The sequence below is a fragment of the Nansenia antarctica genome (assembly GCF_963989245.1).
Source record: "Nansenia antarctica genome assembly, chromosome: 7".
Classification (NCBI taxonomy): domain Eukaryota; kingdom Metazoa; phylum Chordata; class Actinopteri; order Argentiniformes; family Microstomatidae; genus Nansenia; species Nansenia antarctica.
The window spans coordinates 33,437,551-33,458,967 of record NC_137677.1 but is presented as its reverse complement, the minus strand read 5'-3'; the positions used below and the strand labels follow the sequence as shown (position 1 = coordinate 33,458,967).

General features: G+C 44.6%; 1 protein-coding gene across 1 annotated transcript; it reads right to left on the bottom strand.

Moving 5' to 3' along the window:
• Positions 1–623: 623 nt before the first annotated feature.
• On the bottom strand, positions 624–19,452 carry insig2 (insulin induced gene 2). The gene is made up of 6 exons (XM_080535758.1): positions 19,327–19,452; positions 18,407–18,805; positions 5,332–5,456; positions 2,103–2,269; positions 1,853–1,952; positions 624–972 (listed from the first exon to the last, which is right to left on the bottom strand). Exons 2-6 carry the CDS (start codon positions 18,696–18,698, stop codon positions 931–933), a joined length of 726 nt encoding a protein of 241 aa, XP_080391884.1. The 5' UTR covers positions 18,699–18,805; positions 19,327–19,452; the 3' UTR covers positions 624–930.
• Positions 19,453–21,417: the final 1,965 nt, after the last annotated feature.

Genomic DNA, 21,417 nt, shown 5'->3' with positions numbered 1-21,417 from the left:
CTCGCAAAAGCGCTATACAAATATAATGAATTATTATTATTATTACTGCGGCATTTCGAAGAGAGCGCCTCAGCCAACGTTGGACCCGGAAACACGTCACGACTTAACAACCGAATACCGCACCGCCTTTCACCTCAGACAGACATACGGTAGAGGCCTCTCAAAAACAAACAAAAAAAAACTAGTAAATATATGGATATACTTAGCAAAAGCAGGAAATACGTCTCACTCAATGTGTGTATATATATATATATATATATATATATAGACTAAAGATGTAGGAGAGGTACAGATATATAGGCTATAGATTGTTGTACTAATAGTCGTACGATGGAGAGAATTAAGTCGTTAAGAAAAGAAAATGAGTAAAAATTTATCCCTGTGTGTGTGTGTGTGTGTGCGTGTGCGTGATTGTTTGTGCGTGTGTGCCTGTGTGTGTGATTGTTTGTGCGTGTGTGTGTGTGTGTGTGTGTGTGCGTGTGTGTGTGTGTGTTTGGCACATGGGAGCCAAAGGTGTCTACCCACTAGTGCTGCTGAGGTGTAGAATGCCAGTCTGGTTCCGGTCCAGTTGCAATCACAGATTGCGTCTTAGAAAGCCCCCACCCCCCCACCCCCCACACACACAGGACCCCACAACAGCAGCGTGTGTTCTTCATCTCCTCGTATCAACAGACTGAATGTTTATAATGTTGCTGGTGCTTCCGTGAGCCCTGAATAAGACAACAACCAATCAAAACACTACTATTTCGTCGTCCACCAAAGAAATGTTCCCACAGCCAATCGGAAGCACGATGGCTGCTGCCAGGGTTGACCAATCCCCATCCGATGGTTGCGTTCAGACGTCCTTTTCTTAAATCCCTCTTTTGGCTTTTTTGCTGCTTCGATAAGTCCGTTTGAGCTACGGTTGTTTCCACGTAGCCGACTGACGCGTCAGTCTTGATGAGTCTTCTCCTGGACGACTTTACACTCGTACTGAGGAGGAAGAAGAAGGAGGGGGGAAAAGGTTATTACCTTAACTGCTCCTCCTGAGACTTCTACTGCCCCCCAGCACTGCGTCTCCTGAAGACACCCGCTTTACCCCTCTACTGTGTCCCCTAAAAACGTCTATTGCCCTCCTTGTACTGTTTCTCTGTTTCACCAGTGTCTATATATATATATTTTTTAAAAAGTCTAGGTTTAGAAGAAGGTTTTTCCTTCTATCAATGGCCCCCGGGCCTGAGCTAGATTACTCTTCCTGCTACGACTGGTGGATTGATGATTCACTTGCTTAGTCAAATGTATTTGGCTAAGCTTTGGAATAAGGCGTCTGCTAAATGCCAAAAATGTAAATGTAAATGTAAAATGTAAAAGAGAGGGAGGGTGGGAAAAGAGAGGGTGAGCAACGTGCCAGTTGAATATCAACGCCAAGGCCTTCTTACGACTAAATTCAAAGTGATCCAGGCTAGTTAGAATTCCTATCTACAAGCATGGCACTTGTTAGAAAGACAGTTGTCCAACTGACAGCTTTTCCCCCCTAAGACTCACACCATAGAAGTCCTATGCAAGAAATTGCTTTGACATTGACAGTGATTACTAAACGAGGTGGGGAGGGGGGGGGGGTCGCTGGTTCGATCGCCGCCTCAGGAGGGAGCTGCGTGTGAGTTGGAAGGTTGCTGGCGTCATATCTAAGGTGCCTACCACTGCCGTTGTGCCCTTGAGCAAGGCACGTAACCCCTAATTGCTCCAGGGGCGCTGACTATGGCTGAGCCTGTGCCTAGAGCAAAACAAAACAAAACACTACGTCGTACTCTGTGCGATGACAAAAAATAAGTGTTGAATCTAAATCGTCTGTCCTAAACGTGAGCCTGCTCACCATGGCTAGCTGCCGGCCGATGTTCCCCATGGTGATCACACCAGCGAAGAAGATGCAGGGCAGCCAGGAGCGGATGTACAGGAAGTCTGGAGACGTGTACCTGAGAGAGGAGAGGAGGGGAGGGGGTGAGGAGGAGGAGGAGAGGAGGAGGAGGCGAGACACACAATAACTGAAAGACCTGGTTATGGTGTAGAGGCTAGGGGGGGAGTGTTGGATGGGGGTATGGGTGGCGGGGGGCCTGTCTACTCACTGGAACACCTGGTTGTAGACCAGCAGCTGTGTGGCCAGCGTAGCCAGGAAGGCGATGACGACGCCCAGGCCGAAGCCACTGCGGGAGCGGTCGAACGTCCACCACAGACCCACGGACAGCGCCGCCAGCGTCAGGGACAGCTGCACGTTGTTGGCAAAGTCCACTTTCTGAGAGAGGCGGGGTTAAGGAACACTTCTTACATATGTTAGATATTTATACTGCCGGGGCGGCAGGGGCTCAGGAGGTAGAGCCGGCGTCTAATGATCGCAACGTCAGCCAGGGCTCGACATTAAGCTTTTTCAGGTACTTGTCCTGTGAACTTATCGTTTACTTGTCCGAGAGCTCAAGTTACTTGTCCAAATATGACGACGTGTGTGTGTGTGTGTGTCTGTCTACTAACACACTACAAGCCAGTAATACATTACATTCCAATTGCAACATTTACTGTGGATCTAGGTGCACGCCAGAGAACGTTCGATTACAACGTTTAAAGTAAAGGGGTCGTGTCAGCATTAATGTTTTGATTCAAAGGCATGATGGCAGATTCTCTAGGCATGATTGTTTTAATTTTGAGTTATTTAATGAAGTTGAATTTGGTTTTGGAATTTGAAATTATAATCAATATTCACAATTAATTAGTTGTCTTCTTATTTGTTGATAATCAAACCCGACATAGTCTAACAATTTACCTGCTGATGGGGCAAATTGTTCTCACACTCTCTATTTAACGGTCTACAGCTCTGTACTGAAATAAGATATGAATATATAATCAATACAAAATATGTGCCCAAGACTTCCTTCTTTCATTTGGTATGACATTTATACTATTGTGATGTATTGTGCCCAGTAAATGTTAAGACAGCGTGTGACAACATACCCCGCGCTCCCCTACTGAGCGGACATAGATTCTTTGACATGACAGCATACGTTGACAAGGCAGCAGACATTGACACGGCAGCATACATTGACAAGGCAGCAGACATTGACAAGGCAGCATACATTGACAAGGCAGCAGACATTGACAAGGCAGCATACATTGACAAGGCAGCAGACATTGACAAGGCAGCTACATTGACAAGGCAGCTACATTGACAAGGCAGCTACATTGACAAGGCAGCTACATTGACAAGGCAGCATACATTGACAAGGCAGCTACATTGACAAGGCAGCTCCATTGACAAGGCAGCTACATTGACAAGGCAGCATACATTGACAAGGCAGCTACATTGACAAAGCAGCTACATTGACAAGGCAGCTACATTGACAAGGCAGCTACATTGACAAGGCAGCTACATTGACAGGAAACCAGCAATGGTGCTGGTGTTTCTGAGAGAGGAGGGATGACATGCAGGATATGTTGACGGCCAGAATCGAACCAGGAACCCTGCGGTTACATGGCTGACGCCTCAGTGAGCTACGCCTCCAAGCGCCCCAGGGTGAAGGACTTCTGGCTGAGTACTTGGGGGGGGCTGAGTATTTGGGGGGGGCTGAGTATTTGGGGGGGGCTGAGTATTGGGCGTTAGAGCACGGCACTAACAACGCTTAAGCCCAATTTATACTTCTGCGTAAAATCTACGGCGTAGCCTACGATAAATTATGATAACCATCGTATTATCTTAGTTTAATGTCATTTCAATGCATCATAGAACTTTTATTTACAACAAGCATAACCAAAAAATCGCTAATATGCCACTATGAGTACACCGTTCCAACGGAGCGCCCCATGGAAGCGTCAAGCACAGCCTTCCCATAAGGAGTGCGATTCACATTTACGAGATGTACAGTACAATCCTGTTTATTTAGAAATAAATGATTACCTGTGGCGTTTGACAGCGGATGATGATAAGACATATTTAATGTGAAGTTATCTATAAGAACTGTAATTGGTCCGCTTGGTAGCGTCACATTCCGACTCTCTTGTAAATGCGGAAGCCATGACAGAAATTACTTTTTCTGTAATGACTTATTAATAAAGATTTGAAAAGTTATGATAACCATCTAATTATTTTAGTTTAATGTCATTTCAATGCATTATAGAAATTTTCTTTACAACAAGCATAACAATAAATTCGACGCAGAAGTATAAATTGGGCTTTAGGGTTGTTGGGTTCCCACGGGGACTATCCATACTGAGAAATGTACGCACTCACTGCATGTAAGTCACTCTGGGACAGAAGAGATTCTTATCTACACAGGGGACGCGTATGGCTGTGTTTCTGACTCTGAGTAAGGGCCAATCCCAATTCACCCCTAGCCCTTCGTTTTCACCCCTATGGCTCGATTTGCGCGTTCACGTTTAGGGGGAGGGCTGTCCCAATTCATATTTCATCGAGGGCTAGGGGTAAGGGGGAGGGCTAACTATTACTTCGTTTCGAGCGATTCCAGGACCAGACTAGCTTCGAAGGGCTAGGGGTACGCTACCCCTTGATACCAGGATGCATTGCGAATCATCTACAAATATAAAATCCTCAATTTTGGCCGCCATTGGCTACAATCTGTAATTTGGCTCTACAAGTGTTAATGTCATTTTATGAAGTTTTTATGTTTTCAGGCGAGAAAGTAACCATATATATTCACAAAATGTGTCCAGTTTATCAAAATAACCCGTTTATCCTAGATACTACGGAGGATGTTATCATAGTGTTGTTAGCATAGTGTTTGTGATGCTAACGGCCGCCATCTTTGCTATCTCCTCCGGTCACAGGAGATGTGAGAATTCGCCGGCAACACAACGCGTCACCCGTACCGCGTCTAAACCACTGTTGATGACGTAGGCGCCGTGAAGGGCTGTCCCAATTCATAGGGCTTAGATTTCAAGGGGTAGGGCTTGTGACGTATTCGAAGGCCTTGCCTTCGAATCGAGTGACACTCGAAAACGAGCCATAGGGGTAGAAAAGGGAATTGGGATTGGCCCTAACTGGTGTGAACAAAGCAGTTGCCCCTCAGAACTATGTGTAATAAAGGTGTGTGTGGTTGAGGGGTGTCACGTCACTGGAAGAACGACTACACACTTGTTAAACTGATTCGATAAAAGAAAAATCTAATTGGTCTATCCAATCCTGATCCTGTGTACACCTCTGCGCACCTGTTAAGTGTGTAACCATATTATCAGCAAACGGGGCACAGCGATAACATCACCTGTCACAACAAGGGCTGTCATGACAACGGCTGTCGTGACGACGGCTCTTGAGTGACAGTTGGCCGTGTGGGCCAGCAGGCAGAAGGATACAGCGCTGGCGTGGTTGATTCCCACGAACACGGCCACGCATCGCATCACACTGGACCACTCCCGCTTGAACTTGTGGGGCTCCCCCAGGCGACTGTCGATGCAGGGGTACAGCAGGCCGATGATCGCTGGTGAGGGGGGGGGGGGGGGGAGAGAGAGAGAGAAAACAATTGGGTTTATTGCTGCTGCAGCAGGGTCCGACATGCCAGTGAGAGTATTGAGTATTGTTGGGGAGAGAAAAGGCTGTTGGATGTTGAATAGCTACAACGCTATTCTGATGACACAGACTCTCTGTGAAGCTGCTCTCTGTTGTTGAGCTGTTCCCCTTTGACTGGCCTGAAGGGAGGGACAGCATCACACACAACACCACGCCACGAGAGAGCAGAGCCAACCTCCAGAAAAGGAGGTTTCTGGAAGACACACGCACACGCACACTAGGGATGGACGGTTTTTCGGTTAAACCGAAAACCGGGGTTTATAAAAATAGAAACGTTTTTTTATCAAAACCGTCTGAAACCGTTTTTTTTTTTTTTTTTTTTTTAAAGAATAAAATAGAATAAGAATAAAACTGGAACATGTCACATGTTTGTCGTGTGTGAAAATAACAATGATACAGTCTGAATCTGCCGTGCAATGAGTGAGAGGTTTGGTCAGTTGTGAAGAATAACTGAGGATTAATATCTAATTGGGATTATATTTAAGGGTAACGAATCACTCTATGGGAAAGATAGTTGCCTTCAGTTATTGGTAGACAGGAAAGTTTTTTTTACAATTACTCGCTTACATTTAATAAGATCATTTTCGCTGCTCTCTGTAAAGCGCATTGGGTCATTTTTGTGAGAAATGCGCTATAGAAATAAAATGTGATTTGATTTGATATCAATCAATCAATCAAACTTTATTTATGTTCTATAGCACAAATCATGCATTGAATGTAACTCCAAGTGCAGTATTTACTAAACCACAATATAATAAAACAAGAGCTATACGGATCAAGAGTGTTTGTGCACAGCGCCACTGTGTGTGAAGGCGCTACTGAAAGTGATGACAGAACGCATGTCTCAGAAGATACGCGGTCACAGTGACGCAAAGGTAGTTCTGTATTTATCTCTATCTGTATTAGTACATTTATTTTGAAAGCTCTATTTTGACAGCTCTACCATGGGCACTTTTATTTTGATGGGGCATTCTTTGTTGATTGACTTACGACAGTTCAGGACGAGTCAGTCTCGCGGCATGTGGTTTTTATGAAAAGCTTTAAGTATGTTCACTGCATAATTCTAAGTCTAATATTTCAGTGATTATTGAGCAGTATTCAAATATTTAAATACATTGAGCAGCAGCTGAAACTTTGTCTAAGAACCAAGATATTGAGAAAGCAGTTCATTCAATGAAGACGCTGTTCCAAGAGATGATCTTCCGTGCAGGCGTGCACCCTGGATCAGCGGAGCTGGTGTGTTAAGTGTTCATGTGTTTTCATGTATGGTGTAGCTTACAAAAGTCTGCCTTTCCACTTATATTTGTGAAACTAAGTAGCCTAAATGTGTTGCGACTGTGCTTACGGTGTTTTAATGGTGTTCGACATGAGTGTATTGTAGCAGTAGGGCTCAATAATTTGAAATTGGCGCTCTTTTTTTTCCCTTCTTAAATTTTTTTTTTTTTTTTTTTTTTTCTCAATGTATTTTTCGGTTAACCGGAAAACCCCGGTTTTACTCTCTGACGGTTTTTCGGTTTCAATAATTGGAAACCGTCCATCCCTAACGCACACTCACACTCACACTCACACACAGTGGTGCTAATGTAGGGTGTTAGGCAGGGGCGGCGCTAGGGGGTGGCTACTGGGGCTCAAGCCCCGGATGTTTTCTGAAAAGCCCCGAATGTTTTACTTAAAAAAAATTTAAAATAATAATAATTAAAAAAAAACTCGTGAGTAACGTGCAGTACCGGAGTCCAACAGAGAGGCAGCAGCTGCGCGACATTAGCCTGCATACTGCGTAGCCTACCCTGCCCTGAAGAAGAAGTGATCTCAATCAGTGCCTGACTTGCAAAATTGTAAGGATGGATATCCGAAAGTTGTTTTCAACAAAACAAGCGCCAAGAACTGTTGCAGCAGCCGTATCAGCAGCTGACAACAATGACATCACCAGCAGTGATGACATAGATGATGTTTCAGGTTTGTGAATCTTATTAGAAAGGTGACTGACTCACTGACACTACTTTTCCGGTTTGCTAATGCTAGCTGGCTATCATAACATAACGTTATGTTATAATGAAAATGAAACATAGCAAGGTACTGTTACGGTACATGGTAAGAAATCAAACAAAGGATAATACTTATACAAATAAAGTGAATAACAGGCTGATAGTCTTTGATATCTGCACTCTGGTTGACTGAGTAACAAGTGAAAAAGAATGATGTAACGTTAATGTTACAGCTAGTAAACATGGAGTAACCACATTAAGTATGCCCTTATGGTAGTATGTATGTATACAGAACATGACTCAAATCTATCCTAAGATGTAACGCTAACTAACTAAGTTTGTTTAATGTCCCAGGGGGGATTTGATTTCACAGTACTATACACAGGCCAACAATAAATGTAATATATCGTCATATAACACAGGACAAGACTCTAAATACAATATAAGTGGTGAGCACAGAGTCTGCCCTGATATACATACTGTAACATAACTAGCCTCAGCCCATCAATTATGTAATTCTATACAAATATAAATGATGGTGACTGGCAGGGGGAGCTACGTGTGCTGACCTCCCTCTGTGCCCAGAACCACCACAATTAGTTTGCTTCATTAAAGGGTGTGAATGTATATGTGTTCTCCAGTGCCTTTTGTCCGCTTTAAGGTGGTGGTAAGTTGAAGGTTGAAGGCAACATTTTCCGGCGCACTCCGCGCGCACATTATATTCTCCCTCTGGGCTAAGCCCCGGATCTCCTACGATCCTAAATCCGCCCCTGGTGTTAGGGGTGGTAATGTAGGGTGTTAGGGGTGGTAATGTAGGGTGTTAGGGGTGGTAATGTAGGGTGTTAGGGGTGGTAATGTAGGGTGTTAGGGGGTGGTAATGTAGGATGTTAGGGGTGGTAATGTAGGGTGTTAGGGGTGGTAATGTAGGGTGTTAGGGGGTGGTAATGTAGGGTGTTAGTGGTGGTAATGTAGGGTGTTAGAGGTGGTAATGTAGGGTGTTAGTGGTGGTAATGTAGGGTGTTAGGGGTGGTAATGTAGGGTGTTAGGGGTGGTAATGTAGGGTGTTAGGGGTGGTAATGTAGGGTGTTAGAGGTGGTAATGTAGGGTGTTAGGGGGTGGTAATGTAGGGTGTTAGGGGTGGTAATGTAGGGTGTTAGGGGTGGTAATGTATGGTGTTAGGGGGTGGTAATGTAGGGTGTTATGGGTGGTAATGTAGGGTGTTAGGGGTGGTAATGTAGGGTGTTAGGGGTGGTAATGTAGGGTGTTAGGGGTGGTAATGTAGGGTGTTAGGGGTGGTAATGTAGGGTGTTAGGGGGTGGTAATGTAGGGTGTTAAGGGTGGTAATGTAGGGTGTTAGGGGTGGTAATGTAGGGTGTTAGGGGGTGGTAATGTAGGGTGTTAGGGGTGGTAATGTAGGGTGTTAGAGGTGGTAATGTAGGGTGTTAGAGGTGGTAATGTAGGGTGTTAGGGGTGGTAATGTAGGGTGTTAGAGGTGGTAATGTAGGGTGTTAGGGGTGGTAATGTAGGGTGTTAGGGGGTGGTAATGTAGGGTGTTAGGGGTGGTAATGTAGGGTGTTAGAGGTGGTAATGTAGGGTGTTAGGGGTGGTAATGTAGGGTGTTAGGGGTGGTAATGTAGGGTGTTAGGGGTGGTAATGTAGGGTGTTAGGGGTGGTAATGTAGGGTGTTAGGGGTGGTAATGTAGGGTGTTAGGGGTGGTAATGTAGGGTGTTAGTGGTGGTAATGTAGGGTGTTAGGGGTGGTAATGTAGGGTGTTAGGGGTGGTAATGTAGGGTGTTAGTGGTGGTAATGTAGGGTGTTAGGGGTTGTAATGTAGGGTGTTAGGGGTGGTAATGTAGGGTGTTAGGGGTGGTAATGTAGGGTGTTAGGGGTGGTAATGTAGGGTGTTAGTGGTGGTAATGTAGGGTGTTAGGGGTGGTAATGTAGGGTGTTAGGGGTGGTAATGTAGGGTGTTAGAGGTGGTAATGTAGGATGTTAGGGGTGGTAATGTAGGGTGTTAGGGGTGGTAATGTAGGGTGTTAGAGATGGTAATGTAGGATGTTAGTGGTGGTAAGGTAGGGTGTTAGGGGTGGTAATGTAGGGTGTTAGGGGTGGTAATGTAGGGTGTTAGGGGGTGGTAATGTAGGTTGTTAGTGGTGGTAATGTAGGGTGTTAGAGGTGGTAATGTAGGATGTTAGGGGTGGTAATGTAGGGTGTTAGGGGTGGTAATGTAGGGTGTTAGGGGTGGTAATGTAGGGTGTTAGGGGTGGTAATGTAGGGTGTTAGAGATGGTAATGTAGGATGTTAGTGGTGGTAAGGTAGGGTGTTAGGGGTGGTAATGTAGGGTGTTAGGGGTGGTAATGTAGGGTGTTAGGGGGTGGTAATGTAGGTTGTTAGTGGTGGTAAGGTAGCGTGTTAGTGGTGGTAATGTAGGGTGTTAGGGGTGGTAATGTAGGGTGTTAGGGGTGGTAATGTAGGGTGTTAGGGGTGGTAATGTAGGGTGTTAGGGGTGGTAATGTAGGGTGTTAGGGGTGGTAATGTAGGGTGTTAGGGGTGGTAATGTAGGGTGTTAGGGGTGGTAATGTAGGGTGTTAGGGGGTGGTAATGTAGGGTGTTAGGGGTGGTAATGTAGGGTGTTAGGGGTGGTAATGTAGGGTGTTAGGGGGTGGTAATGTAGGGTGTTAGGGGTGGTAATGTAGGGTGTTAGTGGTGGTAATATAGGGTGTTAGGGGTGGTAATGTAGGGTGTTAGGGGTGGTAATGTAGGGTGTTAGGGGTGGTAATGTAGGGTGTTAGGGGTGGTAATGTAGGGTGTTAGGGGTGGTAATGTAGGGTGTTAGGGGTGGTAATGTAGGGTGTTAGGGGTGGTAATGTAGGGTGTTAGGGGGTGGTAATGTAGGGTGTTAGGGGTGGTAATGTAGGGTGTTAGGGGGTGGTAATGTAGGGTGTTAGGGGTGGTAATGTAGGGTGTTAGTGGTGGTAATGTAGGGTGTTAGTGGTGGTAATGTAGGGTGTTAGGGGTGGTAATGTAGGGTGTTAGGGGTGGTAATGTAGGGTGTTAGGGGTGGTAATGTAGGGTGTTAGGGGGTGGTAATGTAGGGTGTTAGGGGTGGTAATGTAGGGTGTTAGGGGTGGTAATGTAGGGTGTTAGGGGTGGTAATGTAGGGTGTTAGGGGTGGTAATGTAGGGTGTTAGAGGTGGTAATGTAGGATGTTAGGGGTGGTAATGTAGGGTGTTAGGGGTGGTAATGTAGGGTGTTAGAGATGGTAATGTAGGATGTTAGTGGTGGTAAGGTAGGGTGTTAGGGGTGGTAATGTAGGGTGTTAGGGGTGGTAATGTAGGGTGTTAGGGGGTGGTAATGTAGGTTGTTAGTGGTGGTAAGGTAGCGTGTTAGTGGTGGTAATGTAGGGTGTTAGGGGTGGTAATGTAGGGTGTTAGGGGTGGTAATGTAGGGTGTTAGGGGTGGTAATGTAGGGTGTTAGGGGTGGTAATGTAGGGTGTTAGGGGTGGTAATGTAGGGTGTTAGGGGTGGTAATGTAGGGTGTTAGGGGTGGTAATGTAGGGTGTTAGGGGGTGGTAATGTAGGGTGTTAGGGGTGGTAATGTAGGGTGTTAGGGGTGGTAATGTAGGGTGTTAGGGGGTGGTAATGTAGGGTGTTAGGGGTGGTAATGTAGGGTGTTAGTGGTGGTAATATAGGGTGTTAGGGGTGGTAATGTAGGGTGTTAGGGGTGGTAATGTAGGGTGTTAGGGGTGGTAATGTAGGGTGTTAGGGGTGGTAATGTAGGGTGTTAGGGGTGGTAATGTAGGGTGTTAGGGGTGGTAATGTAGGGTGTTAGGGGTGGTAATGTAGGGTGTTAGGGGGTGGTAATGTAGGGTGTTAGGGGTGGTAATGTAGGGTGTTAGGGGGTGGTAATGTAGGGTGTTAGGGGTGGTAATGTAGGGTGTTAGTGGTGGTAATGTAGGGTGTTAGTGGTGGTAATGTAGGGTGTTAGGGGTGGTAATGTAGGGTGTTAGGGGTGGTAATGTAGGGTGTTAGGGGTGGTAATGTAGGGTGTTAGGGGGTGGTAATGTAGGGTGTTAGGGGTGGTAATGTAGGGTGTTAGGGGTGGTAATGTAGGGTGTTAGGGGTGGTAATGTAGGGTGTTAGGGGTGGTAATGTAGGGTGTTAGGGGTGGTAATGTAGGGTGTTAGGGGTGGTAATGTAGGGTGTTAGTGGTGGTAATGTAGGGTGTTAGGGGTGGTAATGTAGGGTGTTAGGGGTGGTAATGTAGGGTGTTAGGGGTGGTAATGTAGGGTGTTAGAGGTGGTAATGTAGGATGTTAGGGGTGGTAATGTAGGGTGTTAGGGGTGGTAATGTAGGGTGTTAGGGGTGGTAATGTAGGGTGTTAGGGGGTGGTAATGTAGGGTGTTAGGGGTGGTAATGTAGGGTGTTAGTGGTGGTAATGTAGGGTGTTAGGGGTGGTAATGTAGGGTGTTAGGGGGTGGTAATGTAGGGTGTTAGGGGGTGGTAATGTAGGGTGTTAGGGATGGTAATGTAGGGTGTTAGGGGTGGTAATGTAGGGTGTTAGGGGTGGTAATGTAGGGTGTTAGGGGTGGTAATGTAGGGTGTTAGGGGTGGTAATGTAGGGTGTTAGGGGTGGTAATGTAGGGTGTTAGAGGTGGTAATGTAGGGTGTTAGGTAGGGATGCTCCGATCTGGATTTTTGGGGCCGATACCGATCACCGATTTTTTTCCTCAAGATCAACCGATACCGATACCGATTTTTTTTAAAATACATAACTGTAGGCCTACTGACTGGACAGCCTACATATTTTTTGCTTTTTAGACAAAAGTTTTGATCCATTAGGCACCAAGCAAACGCAGACCCATTTTTATGGCATAGTAAAGGTCTGGCCTATCACCCAGTTAGGGCCTGAAGCCCAAGTCAGTCGATATGGCTGTATAAAAGACATCATAAACGTGGCCTTCATGGTTTACATACTGTTATGTCCTCCTATGTTTTCTGTTCAGTTATCTGTCTTCCCCAGGAAAAAAAAAAAAAAAAAAAAGATCGGTTTTTGCGATCGGCCATTTTTGCCGATCACCGATCGAGTCATTTGGAGTGAAATCGGCCGATTTAAATCGGTGGCCGATAAATCGGAGCATCCCTAGTGTTAGGGGTGGTAATGTAGGGTGTTAGTGGTGGTAATGTAGGGTGTTAGGGGTGGTAATGTAGGGTGTTAGGGGTGGTAATGTAGGGTGTTAGAGGTGGTAATGTAGGGTGTTAGAGGGTGGTAATGTAGGGTGTTAGTGGTGGTAACGTAGGGTGTTAGAGGTGGTAATGTAGGGTGTTAGTGGTGGTAATGTAGGGTGTTAGGGGTGGTAATGTAGGGTGTTAGAGGTGGTAATGTAGGGTGTTAGTGGTGGTAATGTAGGGTGTTAGGGGTGGTAATGTAGGGTGTTAGGGGTGGTAATGTAGGGTGTTAGAGGTGGTAATGTAGGGTGTTAGGGGGTGGTAATGTAGGGTGTTAGGGGGTGGTAATGTAGGGTGTTATGGGTGGTAATGTAGGGTGTTAGGGGTGGTAATGTAGGGTGTTAGGGGTGGTAATGTAGGGTGTTAGGGGGTGGTAATGTAGGGTGTTAGGGGTGGTAATGTAGGGTGTTATGGGTGGTAATGTAGGGTGTTAGGGGTGGTAATGTAGGGTGTTAGTGGTGGTAATGTAGGGTGTTAGGGGGTGGTAATGTAGGGTGTTAGAGGTGGTAATGTAGGGTGTTAGGGGTGGTAATGTAGGGTGTTAGGGGTGGTAATGTAGGGTGTTAGGGGGTGGTAATGTAGGGTGTTAGGGGGTGGTAATGTAGGGTGTTATGGGTGGTAATGTAGGGTGTTAGGGGTGGTAATGTAGGGTGTTAGTGGTGGTAATGTAGGGTGTTAGGGGGTGGTAATGTAGGGTGTTAGAGGTGGTAATGTAGGGTGTTAGGGGTGGTAATGTAGGGTGTTAGAGGTGGTAATGTAGGGTGTTAGGGGTGGTAATGTAGGGTGTTAGGGGTGGTAATGTAGGGTGTTAGGGGTGGTAATGTAGGGTGTTAGGGGTGGTAATGTAGGGTGTTAGTGGTGGTAATGTAGGGTGTTAGGGGTGGTAATGTAGGGTGTTAGGGGTGGTAATGTAGGGTGTTAGGGGTGGTAATGTAGGGTGTTAGGGGTGGTAATGTAGGGTGTTAGGGGTGGTAATGTAGGGTGTTAGAGGTGGTAATGTAGGATGTTAGGGGTGGTAATGTAGGGTGTTAGGGGTGGTAATGTAGGGTGTTAGAGGTGGTAATGTAGGATGTTAGGGGTGGTAATGTAGGGTGTTAGGGGTGGTAATGTAGGGTGTTAGGGGTGGTAATGTAGGGTGTTAGGGGTGGTAATGTAGGGTGTTAGAGGTGGTAATGTAGGGTGTTAGGGGTGGTAATGTAGGGTGTTAGGGGTGGTAATGTAGGGTGTTAGGGGGTGGTAATGTAGGGTGTTAGGGGTGGTAATGTAGGGTGTTAGGGGTGGTAATGTAGGGTGTTAGAGGTGGTAATGTAGGGTGTTAGGGGTGGTAATGTAGGGTGTTAGGGGGTGGTAATGTAGGGTGTTAGGGGTGGTAATGTAGGGTGTTAGTGGTGGTAATGTAGGGTGTTAGGGGTGGTAATGTAGGGTGTTAGGGGGTGGTAATGTAGGGTGTTAGGGGGTGGTAATGTAGGGTGTTAGGGATGGTAATGTAGGGTGTTAGGGGTGGTAATGTAGGGTGTTAGGGGTGGTAATGTAGGGTGTTAGGGGTGGTAATGTAGGGTGTTAGGGGTGGTAATGTAGGGTGTTATGGGTGGTAATGTAGGGTGTTAGAGGTGGTAATGTAGGGTGTTAGGGGGTGGTAATGTAGGGTGTTAGTGGTGGTAATGTAGGGTGTTAGGGGTGGTAATGTAGGGTGTTAGAGGTGGTAATGTAGGGTGTTAGTGGTGGTAATCTAGGGTGTTAGTGGTGGTAATGTAGGGTGTTAGTGGGTGGTAATGTAGGGTGTTAGGGGTGGTAATGTAGGGTGTTAGGGGTGGTAATGTAGGGTGTTAGGGGGTAGAGAGGTCTGAGGAGGAGGAGCCCAGAGACAGGTCTTTAGTCTATGGAGGGAGACAGGCGGTGGCTCTGCCGTCCTGACAGTGGTGGAACACTTCTACATGCAGAGGAACTGCACTAGAAAAAGTGAATCTAAAAATAAAATGAAATATTATTATTTAAAAATATTATTTTAAGTAATATTTCCCCCATTTTATTGCTCTTTTGTTTTGTTTTTGAGAGCTGTTTTGTTGCAGTGCGAGCCTTCCCTTGAGGAGTCTAAAGAAGCAGGAAATAACGCTGCCTATAGCTTTACGCTACAAGGTACAGACACAGTTTATTATCTATTCGGTTGTTAAGTCGTGACGTGTTTCCGGGTTCAACGTTGGCTGAGGCACTCTCTTCGAAATGCCGCAGTGCTGTGTAGGGTTGGGTACCGAAAACCGGTACCGGTTACTTTACATTCGGTACCTACCGAACCGAATTGCAACAAAGATTTCGGTGCCTCGTTTCGGTTCCTCTCTCGCCCCCTGGTGTCCGAAACGGACGTTACATGCAACCGCATTCCACTCAGTGCATGTAATCCGAGACTGAATCGCTCTCAACAAGTGCGAGGCAACGCGCTTGCAAAACAGTTTTGTGATTGGTCTGAATTTAGCGGGAAATATGGATTTCAGGAAATCCCTCTCCTTTGCGTCTCTCCATCACTTTAACAACGTTTTATTGGCAGGGGGAAAGAATTGGAGTCGAATTTTTATTGACAACGGATTTACATGCTGGAAAAACATGCAGCTAAAATTCAGGGAACATTTGGACAATAAGAGACACACGGAAGCTGTGGTCGCATGGTCTAATTACAGGGCAATATGCGCGGTGCAAAAATAATCTAAAATCATCACGAACAGAACGGCGGAGGTATGGGAAAACAGGGCTCATGTCGGTGTCCTCAAAGGTAAAAGTTGGTTTTCTTTAACTCAGCTGATGCATTACCTTGCTGTTGGTTGTTTACCGAATGCTTCATCTGACTGTCACACTGTGATTTTACTTGTGTAAACAGTTAATTAGCCCGTTTTGTGCCTGTACTCTCATGTAGGCCTACTTCATATTGATGAGCTGATAACCTTTCAGTGTGTGTGTGTGTGTGTGTGTGTGTGTGTGTGTGTGTGTGTGTGTGTGTGTGTGTGTGTGTGTGTGTGACTGTCAGTCACAAGTTTATATTCTACGGATGTTGTTCAGTGCTGTATGCACGTTCCCGGTTCTGTGTGTACTCTTGTGTGCTTCATATTCAATGAGCTGATTATCTTTCACTGTGTGTGTGTGTGTGTGTGTGTGTGTGTGTCTTGGGCGGATCTGTCAGTCACATGTATATTATATGGTAACCTATGTTCAGTGCTGTAGTTCCCCATGTTCTGCTGCAGCTGTAGCATCAGGATATGTTGGTATTTGATCACCTTATATAAAACATCGCCGCTCTGCATTAATGGCGTGCACTCGGAAAATCGCGTCAGTGACCACTGATGTGAAAAATCCTGGATTTCTATCTAGATTTTTTTTTTAAATCAAAAGTACCGATTTAAGTACCGTTTCGGTACCGGTACCGTTTTTAAAGTACCGATTTGGCACCGGTATCGAATAAAACCAAACGGTACCCAACCCTAGTGCTGTGTCCCTTGTTGTATGAATAGATCCGAGTCTAAAAAACTATTGAACTGTCATTCTACCGCTTTAGTACACTGGTACGGGTTATTTTTTATTTGGACCCGGAAATTGCTAAACGCCATGCGTGACGTCAGACTTACAACCGAATAGGGCCGGTTTCAAAGATAAGGCTTAAGCCTAGTCCTGGACTAAATCACACTTATGTAATATCTCCATTGAAGATGCTTTTTAGTCTGGGACTAGTCTTACGCCTTGTCTGTGAAACCTTGTCTGTGAAACCTTGTCTGTGAAACCGGCCCATTGTGTTATAGGCTAGTACAAGGTAAGGACATGGTTTATTATATATAGGGCCGGTTTCAGAGACAAGGCTTAAGCCTAGTCCTGGACTAAATCACACTTTCAATGTAAAATCTCCATTGAAGATGTTTTTTAGTCTAGGATTAGGCTTAAGCCTTGTCTGTGAAACCGGCCCATAGTGTTATGTATAGGGTTTATTATCTATAGTGTTATGTATAGGGTTTATTATCTATAGGGTTGTGGTACAAGTTAAAGACAGTGTAGTCCTCTGTGGCTCAGTTGGTAGAGCATGGTGCTAACAACGCTTAGGTTGTGGGTTCGATTTACGCTGGGACCGTATAAAGGCAAGGCAAGGCAAGTTTATTTGTATAGGCCTAGCACATTTCATACAACAGGGGCAATTCAAAGTGCTTTACATACATTATTTAAAAATACAGCAAGAGGAGCATAGTAAGAAAATAGAAATGACAATGAATAAAAGCAAATATAAGAAGTAAATAGATATACTGAAATGTATGCACTCATTGCAATGTAAGTCGCTATGAATAAAAGTGTCATCTAAATGGCGTAAAATATCTATACATGGTTTATTATCTATGACCAGGGTTCCTACAAGTTTCAACAAGTCAAATTTAAGACCTTTTTAGGCCTTTTTTAGACCTTTTTGAATATAGTTTTAGACCTACTTGTGACACCATATGATAGCTTTTTGTCATCCTCGAGGTGATGAAATTAGGGATTTCACTGCCATACAGACAAAAAAGGAAGTGAATTGGTATTTTTGGGGTTCCAGCTTGATTAATTTCCGCGTAAATAGATCTAATTTTTAAGATCTAGCACCTCATTTTTAGACCGAATATCTGAAATTTGGGACCTTTTTAGGCCTTATGAGTAGGATTGCTGGATTTTAGACTTTAAGACTTTTTAAGACCAGCGCGGGAACCCTGTACAAATAATAAACTTGCTTTTGCCTCGTCAACAAAACCGCAATACCCAGGAGGCCGAGGGAGAGAGAGTCTAGTGTGCACTAACAACCAGAGGAAATCACTGCCGCCTGGAGGAAGAGGACAACAAGTCCCAGGGGCCGGGCGCCCGGGTCTGCTGTACTCTGGTCTGAACCCCTGAGACCAGCCCCTGCACCGCGCTCACACTCAGACAGGAGAGGAGACCCAGGGGCAAACTATTCAATAACGCTATTCAAGCCTGCCAGGCACAAACCCTCTGTGTGTGTGTCTGTGCGTGTGTGTGTGTGTGTGTGTGTGTGTGTGTGTGTGGTGTGTGTGTGTGTGTGTGTGTGTGTGGTGTGTGTGTGTGCGTGCGTGTGTATGTATGTGTGTGTAAGTAAGTAAGTAAGTAACATTTATTTATACAGCACCTTTCCCAGACCAAGGGTCTCAAAGTGCTTTACATAACAAGGAAGAAACACAATAAAACACAATACAAGAGTGAAAGCCACAGCAGGTTAAAACAGGCAAACAAGTGAAAATAAAAACAAGTAACAGACAACAGGTGTAACAACATCAACAGGACACAGAAAGACAGGCCCTTGGGGCTATCCAAAAGCCTGTCTATACAAGACAGTCTTTAGCTGTTTTTTAAAAACCTTGACCGAGCCAGCTGATCTAAGATCCAAGGGCAGAGCATTCCAAAGCCTGGGTGTGTGTGTGTGTGTGTGTATGTGCATGTGCATAGCCTATACAGTTGGTGTGAGTGAGTGTGCGTTCCTTTGTATAGCCCTAGTCTGTGTCATGAATGTATGTGTGTGTATGTGTGTGTGTGTGTGTGTGTGTGTGTGTGTGTGTGTGGTGTGTGTGGTGTGTGTGGTGTGTGTGTGTGTGTGTGTGTGTGTGACACATGACCTTGCGGCAGCACCCGTACCTGAAGCCGTCCCACAGCAGGGGGGCACCCACCAGGCGGAGGAGAGGATGCTGCTGATGACGTCGGGGGGGAAGAGGGTCACATTCCTCTGCACCTGCAGCAGGTTGAGCACCAGGGACAGGAACACCCCCACGGAGAACAGCATCGCCCCCCGGATCACCAGGTTGGTGGTCCTGTTGGTGATGACCGCGATGTACGGCCCTCGGGAGGGAGAGGGGGAGGGGGAGGGGGGGGTCGGACCAGACCCGGACCCAGACCCTAACTGCTGTTGGGAGGCTGTGGGGTCGGCCATAGCTGCCAGAGCTGGGGGGGCAATCGTGGTCGCCACACTGGAGGTAAATGAGGGGATCCTAGACTATCCTCCGGTGGTCTCACTGCCAGCTGACATCCCCAAATATCCTGAAATCGAGGCGTATTTTAAACATATTTGTACATATTCAAAACCGGCGACTTGCTACGTGGCTATAATTGTGCTGTACAGCTCAGATGTGTATGGTACATACAGACTACACGACCAGTCATTATACCCCACAGACAACAAGATGAATAGTTCTACCCGGAAATATAGGTTGCCAGCCAGTGGCAGAAGAGCTCATTGAAGCCTATGTTTAACCTCAGGCTGTTGAGGTTGTACATGTCAGTGTTACCTGAGGTCATTCATGTCCAGCCACGTCATCACAACAAACCAGCCTAGAGAACTTACGTCATAGGTGGCCTTCACTAACACAACTAACGCTGCTAGCTAACTAAACCAACGAGATGATCTACTCGAACATAACAGAGTGAGACAGGTCAGTTGACCCACAGTCACGATGATCACAACACAACAGCATTATGTTGATGCTAGCTGAGTTAGCCTAGCTAGCTTATGCAAACGTTAGCCACTAGCCATTTGCAATAAAAGAAATACAAAATCTTACCTCTCAAGCGTTAAAAGGGCTCTTTATACGAAGTGAATGACACAGTTGACGATGTGTGTTGTTTAAATCGTAACATATATTCAGCTAACGGCAGACAGTTGGCAGGAGGATGGGACCTTAGCGGGTAGCTTTGAAATTAGCCTTCTCGTTCACTGGTGTGTCGCATACTTCCGGGTCGGACAACCAATCAGCTTCGAGAGTCATGACGTAACCTCGGTTCACAGCAGCCGTGACGTAGGATAACACCAGGTAGAGCGGGTTTCTCTCGATAACAACGTGTATTATATAATATAATATAATCATCATCATAATCATAATAACCATAATCATAATATAATGTAATATAATATAATAATATATCATAATAATATAATAATAATAATAATATATCATAATAATATAATATAATAATGTATCATATATTACTAATATATATATATATATATATGATATATTATAATATAATAATATATCATATATTACTATATATATACATATATAGGGGAGCCCCCCCTCCCAAATTTCGTTGTTTGGTACCTGTACTATATCAATGACAATAAAGACCATTCATTCATTCATTCATTCATTCATTCATTCATTCATTCATTCATTCATTCATTCATTCATTCATTCATTCATTCATTCATTCATATGTAATCGACTCACCGCAATGATAGTAGCACACTTATGTAATTTATGAACAACATTAATCAACTAATGGTGAATTCAGTTCAATCTAATCAGTAGTAGTAGTAATTCTAACCAGATGGTGTATTTATTGTATTATAAAGCACAGTTGATGATAATAAATGGCTTTTTAATATAGGCCCCTGAATTATGGTATAAAAGCCATTACATTAAACCCAGTGCGCCACACTTGACAATCACAACAGAGAAGAGACAGCCTGAACAGCCAACATGTTGATCCTGAACCATCACCAGAGCTGTAAATAATCCCTGAGTCCATCACCAGTCTGTGTACCGTCGGCTCTGAATACTGAATACAGAATCAAGTGTAAATGTGACAGAAGATTAACTATGATGCACTGACTGCCTTCTCCGTGGCTTATAAAGCTTATTGGGCCAGCGTAGTGGATCAATGTGTTGGTGACTGAACAGAGCAGTGATGATGAGAAAACCCAGAGGAGACTGAATGAAAGATAACAAGAGAGAGAGGAGAGAATTGCCTTGCTTACTGTGAACGTAAGCTATACTTCAGAGGGATATATATATATATATATATATATATATATATATATATATATATATATATACAGTACAAGCTTGCTGCAATAGATTAGATTCAACTTTATTGTCATCGCAGAGTACTAGTACTATACAACGATATGCAGTTTAGCATCTAACCAAAGTATAGTGATGTAAGAACATGATATAAATAAAACATGACAGTGACAGTGATAGGTACGTGTGCAATATACAGTATGTGCAGAGGTAGTATTGTAAACATCAGTTTAGTTTAGAGGTATATTCAGTTATGAGCTGTGTACGACAGTACCCTTTAACCTGTCTACTACTGAACTCTTCCTATCGGGGGTATTTACATAACAGTCATGCTATCTGGAGTCCACTGTGCACTTCTGGGAAACTGGTAGCATTCATTTAAGTTTCAAGTTTATTGTTTATTGTTACATTTCGTTACACAAGTATAAGAGAGTAAAGTAAAATTATTTGACGCTGCAGCAAGAAGAGAGAAATAAAGAGAAATAAAGTGGTAGTAGTTATATAAAAGAAACAAATATGGCAGATAAGGCAAGATAAAAAATAAAATGTAAATAATAAACTGGCTACAGTTAGACAAGTGGGAGAAATAAGCCAAGTGACAATAGTTGTAAGAGACAAAAAAGGACAAGAGACAAATTGAGCAATACAATAGTGAAGTAATACAGATAATAGAAATAGCATAAGTATTGCACTTGGTGGCAGTGGATGGTAGAGGTAGTATTGAATAAAATGTGTGTTTAAGGGTAGGTATGACATGACAGCATGTTGACTATCATTTGAACTGCATGCCTCCACATCATGTCAAATCAGGTTTGTGACTCACCACCAAAACAGATTAAAAATTACTCT

Bases quoted from the DNA above. Each gene is read 5' to 3' on its own strand.
- insig2 (XM_080535758.1), bottom strand. From the start codon at position 18,698: ATGGCCGACCCCACAGCCTCCCAACAGCAGTTAGGGTCTGGGTCCGGG. The intron at 5,457-18,406 runs GTACGGGTGCTG...CCCCCTCACCAG, and splicing joins CTGCTGTGGGACGGCTTCAG to CGATCATCGGCCTGCTGTAC. The intron at 1,953-2,102 runs GTGAGTAGACAG...CTCCTCTCTCAG, and splicing joins GTCTACAACCAGGTGTTCCA to GTACACGTCTCCAGACTTCC.